The sequence below is a fragment of the Pelobates fuscus genome, chromosome 10 (genome assembly GCF_036172605.1).
Source record: "Pelobates fuscus isolate aPelFus1 chromosome 10, aPelFus1.pri, whole genome shotgun sequence".
NCBI classification, from domain to species: Eukaryota; Metazoa; Chordata; class Amphibia; order Anura; family Pelobatidae; genus Pelobates; species Pelobates fuscus.
Window position 1 is genome coordinate 141,099,488 of NC_086326.1, and position 12,103 is coordinate 141,111,590.

Sequence of the window (12,103 nt, forward strand, 5' to 3'; positions counted from 1 at the left end):
CTAATCTGAGGCGGCGAAGGAGCTCTAACCTCTCTGCTCTGCTCCCTCGCGGGCTGTCTACTGATGCCCGCGGCATCAACAAACATCGCGTATTGTAGATTTCAAATTATAGTAAATTTCAAAGTTACAACTTAAATAAAAGAACATTTACTCCTCAGCTGGTGGAATTGAAGAGGGAATGGACAGAGTGGGCATCATGCATCAGAAGGTTGCATCATGCTTAATTGTGTTTCATCATATAGTTATTTGGTGTTCCCTGATACAATACAAAATTACGAATTCACAGCTATTTTTTATATTCTTTATACTTTGTAATAAAATGTTATTTTTACGATGTTATGATGTTTCTTCCTCATCCCTCATTTTAATTTTTTGTTGTTGTTATTATTGTTATTTGTACATTTTGTACATTGATTATATTGTTTATAATGCATGTAATAAAATAATTTGACAAGAAAGCTGATGTCTTTGTATCCAAGATTCCCACCCTTTAATATAAATAAATGTGTGTGCAGGTGCATGGGGGGTAATGTTATGATTGGTGACTCTGTTGTAGTTAGAATACCAGGAAATTAGTCAAAGGAACCATCTAAAGGGGGAAAAAGATACATTTCAATTTAGTAGATATACCCCCCAAAATACATGTATTTGCCTGTATGTGTGGGTGAAACTGAGAACTCAGCTTACAATAACTGCAGATCTGCTATTTGCAGGTGCTGCAAGCCACCTCTTTATTGTGCCCAATTAGAGAACCCTATATTACAGCTCATTAAGCATTTTTTTTAGAAACATAGAATGTGACAGCAGATAAGAACCATTCGGCCCATCTAGTCTGCCCAATTTTCTAAATACTTTCATTAGTCCCTGGCCCTATCTTATAGCTAGGATAGCCTTATGCCTTTCCCACGCATGCTTAAACCCCTTTACTGTGTTAACCTCTACCACTTCAGCTGGAAGGCTATTCCATGCATCCACTACCCTCTCAGTAAAGTAATACTTCCGGATATTATTTTTAAACCTTTGCCCTTCTAATTTTTAAAGGTAGGTATCCTGGGCAATTATCACCCTTTTAAGTTAGATCCTCGGGAACAAAACTAGCAAGAAACACTTCCCGGCTCTCAGTCATTTTGCAAATTTAATTTATAAATTGAAGAAAGGGGCCATAGTCTTCACACATACAGCATGTCATGTGTTTAACGTGTTTCTTTAAAGCGCCTGGTATTGTTGGGATTTCTGGAGATAAATGGATGTAGATTTGCCTGGCCTATTATGTTCTGTTCATGCACAATCCAATGACAATGTATTAGTTTTCCAGCATTACTCCAAACATTTCCTGTTCCTTTAAGACTACAGATTTATGTATTTAAAGACTTTAAGGTTTATCTTCCTATGCTGTCAATATAGAGGAGATTGAACATGTTACCAATATTTTCTTATATTAAAAAAATATAGTATATATCAGTATATTATTGATACTCTGTCCTGTAAAGTGATAATCTGCTTACCAGATACCATGATACCTGACCAAGGCACCCGTGTTAGCTTCTAGATTGTATTCTTGACATTTACTGATAACTACTCACCGAATTTCACCTTTATGTGAATAGACAGATTAATCAGATGCCAATGCTATTACACTCATCTTCAAATCATCAGAATACACATACATTTAATCAAATCACACTATGCCCTGCACTGTTTGTGTGTACATCTTCCCTCATTATGAAATCCAATAATTCAGACTGCTTATTGTTCCATTTTACACAGCCCTTGCCCCTGTTCTACTCACATATCTGGTGTCCCATCCCTTCTTTTGAAATTCCCTGTTTCTTGGCATAATGTTATGTTTACTGGCTTCCTGTCCTGACACTTTTGATTGTAAACCTAAGATTCTTGTTCTGACCTATTCATTACATATACAGACACTGAATCATATTTCTGCCTTGCCTCTTGTCTTATCTGCACCACTCACATCAGCTTCTCTGCTGCTATCTACTGTCCAGGATAATGCTTCCATGCACAGCCCTTTATTTATTTTTATTAATTACTGGTATTTAACATATTCTGCAGCACTGTACAATTAGTGGAGAACGTACAATATACACAGACAAATACAAAAGGTAGAGGGCCCTGCCCATAACCTAAGATCTAGCCATTGAAGCTCTTTTATACAAAGTGCTTAGCTAGATAGCCAGTGAGCTTACAATCTAATGGACAGTGGGGATTTGAGACAAGAGGTAGCAGGGAAAATTTGGAAGCCAAGACGTTCACAGAGAGTTGCAGCTATTGGTAAAATAAAAAGGGAATAAAGAGGTAATTGAGTGAAAATCTCAAACAGCTGGAGGAGCATGCTATATATTTAGGGGGAACCTGGGTGCGTGGTTGGGTAGTGCAGAGAAAAAATGCAGAGCTTCAGTATTGTTGTTTCTAAGAGTGTGACTTGAGGCCTGCAGGTTGTGGGAGTTGCTGCTAGATGTAAAATGCAGAGCTTCAGTACTGTGGTGTCTGGGACTGTGAAGGGCGGCCTGGAGGTTCCCTTACATATATTGTTATTAGCATTTATGTAGTGCTGACAAGTCCCAAAGTGCTTTGCAGTTAAACAGAGGGAAAAAGTTTAACTGCATTTTGAGGTAGGTGGATATATATCATTAGGTGTCTTGCCCAAGGACACGTACTGGTGTGGTGGTCTGACCTGGTTTTCCCTAAGGCAGTGATGTTAACACTGCTCTAACCAGCTGATATATACATTTGTTTCTAAAATTTTATACAATTGTGCATCTACCTCTGTCTGGATTCCAGCTACAAATTACTACCTCAAAGGACCTCATTTTTGGTAAAAATGACCATTACAAAAAAGTTAGCACATTTGAATCCGCATTTATTTTACACGTCTTACACAGATCCCTTCTCCAGGGTGCTCCATGTACAATAGAAAAGACGGCAAAATAACAATTTGTGTTACATTCAATTATTATTATTTTTGGTTTTACAGCTCAAATTATTGTTTCTTCTCTGATAACAGGTAGAATAACAATAATATTAATTAATATTAACAAATCAATGCAACATGGACTCCGACTGAACAACGGTTATAATCCATGTCAGTTGTAGTCCATGTTGCATTGCTCTGGACCCCTCACGTGGTCTTCTGATCAAAGTGAAAGAAGCAGGTAAAACAATTGCCTCATTCTGCACACAAGATGGACATAATAGGACAAATACCTAAAAATATTTTGATATTAACAATCTTATTAAGAGCACCCTTTGCCACAGAGGCTTCAGTCTGAATATAACCATGCGTCTCAGTTGCATTATGTAAGTCCGAATTTAAAACCCATGTCATGTGTTTTAGTAGTTTCTGTTATTTTGCTGATCCTTTGTAGTTTCTCTCCTGTGTGAATTTTTTGATGCTTAGTAAGACTCGACTTATGATTAAAACATACCCCACATTCAGAACATGGGAATGGGTTCTTTCCTGTGTGAATCATCTCATGTTTAACAAGATCTGGTCGATTAGTAAAACTTTTCCCACATTCAGAGCAAGAAAATGGCTTCTCTCCTGTGTGAATTCGCTGGTGTAAATTGAGACTTGATTTCTGTGTAAAACATTTCCCACATACAGAACACGGGAACGATTTTCTTTCTGTGTGAATATTCTTGTGTCTAAAAAGAGTTGATTTTTGAGCAAAACTTTTCCCGCACTCTGAACAGGTATACAGTTTCTTTTCTGAATGGATATCCTGATGTATAACAAGACTTGCCTTACAATTAAAACATTTCCCACACTTAGGGCATGTGTACGGTTTAATACCTGAGTGAATCTTCTGATGTGTAACAAGATTTGATTTAACGGCAAAACATTTCCCACATTCAGAACAAGAAAATGGTTTCTCTCCTGTGTGTGTTCTCTCATGCATAACAAGTTGTGAAGATCGTCTAAAACATCTCCCACATTCAGAACAAGAAAATGGTTTGTCGCTTGAGTGAATCTTCTGATGTTTGGCAAGATAAGATGAACAAACAAAACTTTTATCACAGTCGGAACACGAGAACTGTTTCTTTCCCATATGGATCCATTGGTGTTTAACAAAACTTGATTTATGTGTAAAACATTTTCCACACTGAGAGCAAGAAAATGGTTTCTCTGCTGTGTGACTCCTCTGATGTTTAATAAATTCTATGTTGTTAGTAAAACATTTCTGACACTCAGAGCAGGTATACAGTTTGTTTGTAATGCGGGTAGTTTGTTGATTTGCAGAGTCATTGTTACATCTTGAGTGATACTCACTTACCTGCTTTGCTGTTATGGAGTTAAATGTCTTCATTAACCCGTCTTTCTTAACCATCCATATATACGATGCCTGTGTATGTTCTGTAGGTGTGTAAACGTCATTGTCTATAATATTTCCCTCTTCACATGAGGAAGATCTATATTCTGTCTGTGAATATTCTGTGGGTATAGAAATATCTTTTTCGTTGAGCTTACTTTCTTCTGATGGCACCGGTTCACCTTTAATATGAGTAGACGGATATTCTGTCTGTGTATGTTCTGTGGGTGTATAAATGTCACTGTTTCTCAGAGTACCTTCTTCACTTGAAGCACATTCAATGCATTTAATTATTATTTTTCCTGAGGGATTTTTCCCACATTTAATAAGAGAATTCTTTAATTTAAAATATTTGCCACAGATAAAGCATTGAAATTGCTGTTCTCCTGTTAATATTCTCTGATACAGAGTATGATTTGACATGTGACTAATACTATTGGCATGTTCAGGCCATGAAAATGTACATTCTGTATCAGTATAATTGTGATCATGTCTAAAACCTTCTTCTCCACACATTACTAATTTCTCATTAATACGTGTTGCTTTATACACCGACTCTTCATGTTCTGTGGGTGTATTATTGTCAATGTTTTTGAGATTTTCTTGTTCAGTTGAGGTTGGCTCCTTCTTAATATAAGTGAATGAATATTCTGTCTGTGTACAGTCAGTTGGTGTATAAATGATAGTGTCTGTGACATTTTCTTTTTCACTTAAGGCTGGTTCCTCTTTCATATGAGTAAATGGATGCTCTATCTGTGTATGTTCTGTGGGTCTATAGATATCAGTAAGGTTGCCTTCTCCATATAATGCTGAAACTTCAGCATTTGTGTTGCTCTGTCTTTTCTGTGTTGTATCATTTTGTGCAGAGTTTTCCAGTGTCTTCTGTGTTGTATTTCTACAAAGGCCACTTTTATCTTCCTTTATATCACCTACCGGAGCAAGAGAGGTGTGAAATGTTGTTCTTTCAATAAAGTCAGATAAAAATTTATAAAATAAAGTTAAGCCCTTAAAATGTCAGCAAACACATACAAAGAAACACATTGGCTATGTGGAAATAGTAAGCCTGGCATGGCAACGTACTGACCTTGTCACTTCACTACTTATACAAATAATATTCATAATTATTACCATTTATTAATATCTTCTTGATCGCTGTGTATGTGCAGAAGCATGGTGTAAAGGGCCGGTAATCATATAATAGCATACGTCTCCTGATTGAAAAAGGTATTGATTTTGTATGCTACCATATACTATTGTGCTTTTATAATATAACCACTGGATGCTTAGGGCTTGACCTCTTGACAGAGATCATCCAGCTCAAATCAGAGAGGAAACCCATGCATATTGTCCTCATACAGTTTTGCAGTAATCCATAAAATTCAAGGCAAAAGAAAACTGGGGGAAAGTCAATTAAAAACACTGAAATAAAATAACAAAACATAGTTAATGTTCAGATTTAGTATTCATGTTTTAAAATATTTTACATGTGAAATTATATAGCAATCGTCTACCTCCAGGTACAACAGTTGTATCCCAGTTGACATCTTGGGTTTGGAATTTATAGATTTTGTGCAGCCATCTTGGGAACCTTTTCCACTCACATGCTTGAAAGATTCTAAACTTTGTATGCCAAGTGTGAGTGTGTGTCTCGTGTCATTGGAATCCTAGCAGCTCACCACAGAGACAAGCCACAAATGGTCTACAGCAGGCAATGGGACAAAAGGGCGAAAATCGCTCCCCAGGGAACCTTATGGTTAGGGGTAGGTGTGTCTCAATTAGGGTCAACATGGATTGCTCTGAAAAATGAAACACCCTTAACAGAAACAGTGTGGAAAACAAAGGTCAAAAGATCAAATTAAGGGAATGAATTTATCATCACTAGAGTATAACTACTGATGAACCCTATTATCGGATACCCCAGGCTCCAAAGTGAGAATCTTACTTTGGCCCGAATGCATGAGTTAATATCTACCTAGGGCGGTGGGATGGGCAACTGCCATGGTTAAGAAGTGTCAGATGCATTGCCTCCAAGAGGAGGAATCTGTAACTGAGAACCAGAGATTCTGCTTCTGCAGCCCCTGGGATAGTATATAGTAAGAAAACAAGGGCAGTTTTGCTTCTTTTCTAGAAATGACATCTGATTTCTGAATGGCTAAAAAAAAAACCTCTAAGTACCTCTAGTATGACATGTCACAGGGAGAAGTGTTGGTAACTACTGGATTGCCAGCACTCAGGTGTTTGCGATTATTCCAGACATCTTCCATAGTGTCCATTACATGGGAATATGAGCCAAGTGCATAGGATTTTTGGATAAATGGCAGTGGAGCTATGGAGTGTGACTGCTGTGACCAGAGAAATGAGTTGGTGATAGAGCACAGGGTGTGATGAGAAGCTTGGACTGGCCCAACCAGAGTTCCCACATCTCATTCACTGGTTACCAAGAATCCCTTTTATAAATTGCTAGTGAGTACCTATTATTGCAAGCTAGCCAATGTGAACAGGGCATTCAGCAAATTTCAGTGCTAGTGCTTATTTTCTATATGCTCTGGACAGTTTGCTTCCCTCTGATCCAGGCATGGAGATTGAAGATTGTATTTTAGAATGCTAATGGCTTTGATTCAAATCTGTTATATGACATAACAATGTGCCCTATAACATGACTTACTGTGTCACATTCTGTCACATAATAGTGGAATCTGTCACAATATGTGCTCTGGAGACCTGTTATATGACATAGGAGAAATTTACTGAGTGAAATCATTAACCTGCTTAATTTCCAGTTACTCAGTTCTTCCATTTACACCTTATACTGAATATTTCCTAGTGATATAAGGTATTTACATATCCTACTCTTTTTTACTCATTATGAGTTCTTATATTTCCAGGAAAGGTTATCAACTACTAGAAATACTAACTTTTATTAGATAAACCCTCCTCTTACCGAGTGAGTGGACCAGTTTGTGATTCTCCATCAACATATCCTTGTAGAAATCCTGGTGTCCTTCCAGATATTCCCACTCCTCCACTGAGAAATAGACAGTGACATCCTCACACCTTATAGGAACCTGACACACACAATGATAGAGTCACCATCCAGACACATCCCTTGGTTTTACTGTATAATGCCCCATTCCCAGCAACCTCACCTCTCCAGTCAGCAGGTGGATGATCTGATTGGACAGATCCAGGATCTTCTGGTCATAGTTTTTATCATGTGAAGGCACTGTGCTATGAGGCTGAGTTTTGTAGGATCTTTCTAACACACAGAGAATACTGCTCCACATGACATTATCTCCAGGCTTCTTCACAACCACACAATCCTATGGATTGAGAGATATATTAATCTTAAAGAGCCAAGGCTATTTTGTACCTAAAAGGAAAGATCAATATGGCATTTATACTATATGTTAAACCATAATTCACATTCTATTCAACATACCCAAAGAAGTGATATATTGGTTTTAAAAGACAGACAGGGGTCTCAGTTCATAACATATTTATACATATAGCATGTAATTTAAGGTAACTATTTGAAGGGGAACAATGTTTGTTTGTAATTCAATCTAATATTAAAAAAAAAAAAACAATAACAAAAATAGTTTTGTTGTGTTTTATATGATTTTATCATTTTTTGCAGCTGCAGTAAATATATGAGAACGGTTTGGATTGGCTAGCAAAGCATTAGTATTCAACACATGGCAATCTGGGCCTGTAAGTTTATTATGAGCCAAATCTTCCCAAAAGTATTTTACCAGTGGCATTTGACTTTTTCATTCATTTTTTTTTTTTTTTTTACGATGAAATTAATGAATAAATATACAGATAATTTATTCATCTAACCACATAGGTACTCCAGAAAGACTAAGGTTATATATTTTTGGTAGAGTCTATAACTCAGACCCCTCTAGACACCAAGGATGGAGGAAGAAAATGTGCTTGTGATATGGAGAATGAAAAGCGACATAGAGAGGTAGTAGACGTCATTAGCCATCAATAACCGCAAAACTGCTGTCAGCTTGCAAATGTGAGCTCTATATATGGTATACATTACACACAATACACATATCATATCACACACATGCATTGCAAGGGAGTGATAAAGTGCATCTGGGGTGAGTGTGCAAAAAAGCCATGTGTATCACTGCTCACCTCACCAGTAAGAAGGTAGATGATTTCTAGAGTAAGGTCCAGGATCTTCTCAGTCTTCTGTTTCTTATCCTTATCCATTATTACAGAATTACGCAGTATGCTTGTGGAATGGATTATCCTTAAATGGACCTCTGCAGTCAGCGAGATAAATTGTATTTACAATTTATGGCAAAAATTTTAAACAAAATACATGGAAGGTAAGTATTGGAGGAACATGCTTGACTGAGAACTCCTAGCCATGTAATGGTGCAAGAGGACACCCTTGCAAAGGGTCAGAGTATGGGGATTCCCTGTAAAAGAGAAACTTTATATTACATAGATGCCAATGTTTATCAGTAATTCTAAGAATGGACAGTGACTGCTCTTACTACACCTTTCATTGAACAACCATTCTTGAAAGTTAAACATATGTCTCATTACAGAACACTAAAGCGATTTCAAACAAGGAACAATAACAAAATGAACACAAATAGTCCAATAAAGTGTGATGTTTGTCATCTGCTATCCAGTAATATATTTAGTTAAATGTTGGAGGTGAGGAGGAGCTGGTTGTGTGATGGAAGTGCCCTACATTATCTCGGCTGCAGACAGATATTTTTCAATTTGTCTACTCCTATATAATAGTATTGCAGAAATGGCTGTGACAAAATCTATCTACCGGCTTCACCAAAGAAGATAAAATTATTCATTCACCAGGTGAAAAAATACAGAAAATCTCAAAATGCGTGTCATGGGTGCAGAGATTAGACCCCAGCACAATAAAATGACAAGTCTAGCTTGGCACAATCAAAACCTTTGGGTAAAATGTGGAAGTGATACCTTGATACTCCTGAGGATGAGATGTGAGAAAGTCTACCTGAATCCGTTCTCCTTCCATGTATTCATAGTTTTTTTTGTTCCTATGATTCATTTTCATACATGGTTCTGTTTCCTAATTACTTATATGATATGATGTATTGTCTGGTTTCACCATATTACCTGGAAAAATGTTGCATATAAAACCATATATATAATAATTACATCATGATATTACAGCTCTGGTGTAACTGACTATTTTCCAGGATTCATGAATCAGCACTGATATTGCAACATAAAATCTGGGTTAAAAGATTAGATTAAACCTTCCCACCACAACCCTGAGAGACCGAAAATAAAGGTAACAACTTGTGTGGCTTTTTAATAAAGGCCTGACATTTAATTTCAATGGGAGTCAGGTACTAAACACATCTTTACAAGGTATGCCATAAAACCTACAAAAGGCTGAACACTGAGTTTATTTTGAAAAACACTATAAACCTGTCATCATATAGCAATCAGGATGAGTTTGCACGATGTTCATTTAGATGTATCATTGTCCCTGACATGGCCTGTGTTAATGTGATATTAGGATATTTCTATAGACAGGAGGGCTGCATGCTTATTGAATGCCATTCACCATAAACACAATGATTTCTGGCCATTTGCAGACTGGATACAATACATTCCTTGAGAATATGGATTTATATCATCAGATGTAAAAATAATAAATGTAAAGAGCCTCCAGCGAGCTGTGTGTAATAATAATAATAATAGATACCCAGCCCTGTGTGTGAGCAGGGGATAACACTGTGATCCTGTGGGTGTCTGTACATTGCTGGCAGTCAATGAATGATGTCCATTAATATAAAGCACTAACCCGCAGCATTGTTCCACTCCACACAATCCAGGGGCCCGGGCTTTCCTCTGCACTTCCGAAACCACAAGCCCGATCACTTCCTGTTTGCGTTCCACGTGCGTTCCAGCCGCAGGATGGCTCTCCGATTCCTCCGTCCAGCTGGAGGAGCCATGTGACTACCGAGAGAGGCAGGAGACAGCACACAGTGATCACTGGGAGCGGCTGTGACGGGAAACATATTTACCCACTCTCTGTATCTCTCTCATACTCTCTAAATAACACACTGTGTCTCTCATACTCTCTAAATAACACACTGTGTCTCTCATACTCTAAATCAAACACACTGTGTCTCTCATACTCTAAATAACACACTGTGTCTCTCATACTCTAAATAACACACTGAGTCTCTCATACTCTAAATCAAACACACTGTGTCTCTCATACTCTAAATCAAACACACTGTCTCTCATACTCTAAATAACACACACTGTGTCTCTCATACTCTAAATAACACACTGAGTCTCTCATACTCTAAATCAAACACACTGTGTCTCTCATACTCTAAATCAAACACACTGTGTCTCTCATACTCTAAATAAAACACACTGTGTCTCATACTCTAAATAACACACTGTGTCTCATACTCTAAATAACACACTGTGTCTCTCATACTCTAAATAAAACACACTGTGTCTCTCATACTCTAAATAAAACACACTGTGTCTCATACTCTAAATAACACACTGTGTCTCTCATACTCTAAATAACACACTGTGTCTCTCATACTCTAAATAAAACTCACTGTGTCTCTCATACTCTAAATAACACACCGAGTCTCTCATACTCTAAATAACACACTGTCTCTCATACTCTAAATAACACACTGTCTCTCATACTCTAAATAAAACTCACTGTGTCTCTCATACTCTAAATAACACACCGAGTCTCTCATACTCTAAATAACACACTGTCTCTCATACTCTAAATAACACACTGTGTCTCTCATACTCTCTAAATAACACACTGAGTCTCTCATACTTTCTAAGTACCACTCACTCTCTGTGTCACTCCTACTCTGAGTCATATACAGTTCTATGCATCTAACTGTGCACACTTTGTCTCTCCCACACACACTCTGTGTGGATGTCTCCTACTCACTCTCTAAAATACTCACTCTGTTGCTGTCTCATATTTCCCCCCATATACACTCAAACACTCTCTCTCTCCCACACACTCACTCACTGTCTCTCCCACACACTCACTCACTCGGTCTCTTTTCACACTCTTGCTCCCACACTCACTCTTTGTGTCTCTTGTTCCCACTCACTCTGTTTATTTTAGCTCTTTCTCTCACTCTTTTCTCACACACAGACTGTCTTTCTTTCACACACTCTTTTTCTCCCATACACTCAATCACTCTGTCTCTCTCACACTCTTGCTCCCACACTCACTCTTTGTGTCTCTCTCCCACAATAAAACACTCTGTGCTTCTCACTGTCTCATTCCCAAACAATCGCTCCCTGTGTCCTTCACACTGTCGCTGTCACAGACTTACACTCTGCCAGCTCTCTCTCATGCTCTGTCTCAAACTCTTTCTCCTACATCTTTCTTTGATAAATAAGCACTTGTATGAAACAATTAGGTAACAGTTGTTACCTGTCTGTCATTCAGAAAGCCAAGGAAGTCATTTTCCTTCTTCCATTAGCTCCACTGAGTTAACGTAAGTGGCAAACATGCTCTGATAGAGTTCACCTGCCACTACATCCCACAGTTATAGTAAGCCTATGAGTGGCGCCTGGTCTGAAGCTAGATTAAAGCCTTTGACCAAGAACGGAAATTGATGGGCAGTGATCAAGTTCTGTCTTCCAAAGTTTGGAGTTAAAACCTGTAAAGGAGCACCCTTTACCCCGGTTGGGTACCTCCACCAAACACACTTCCAGACTGAGGAAGCCGATAAGGACGGCGAAACGCG

General features: G+C 37.9%; 1 protein-coding gene across 1 annotated transcript; it reads right to left on the reverse strand.

Annotated features, from left to right (window-relative positions):
- Positions 1-2,857: 2,857 nt before the first annotated feature.
- On the reverse strand, positions 2,858-10,184 carry LOC134574532 (oocyte zinc finger protein XlCOF7.1-like). Its single transcript, XM_063433645.1, has 5 exons — positions 10,153-10,184; positions 8,478-8,608; positions 7,475-7,648; positions 7,270-7,393; positions 2,858-5,257 (listed from the first exon to the last, which is right to left on the reverse strand). The coding sequence occupies exons 2-5, from the start codon at positions 8,553-8,555 to the stop codon at positions 3,312-3,314; spliced, it is 2,322 nt and encodes a 773-aa protein (XP_063289715.1). The 5' UTR covers positions 8,556-8,608; positions 10,153-10,184; the 3' UTR covers positions 2,858-3,311.
- Between the last annotated feature and the right edge of the window lie 1,919 nt (positions 10,185-12,103).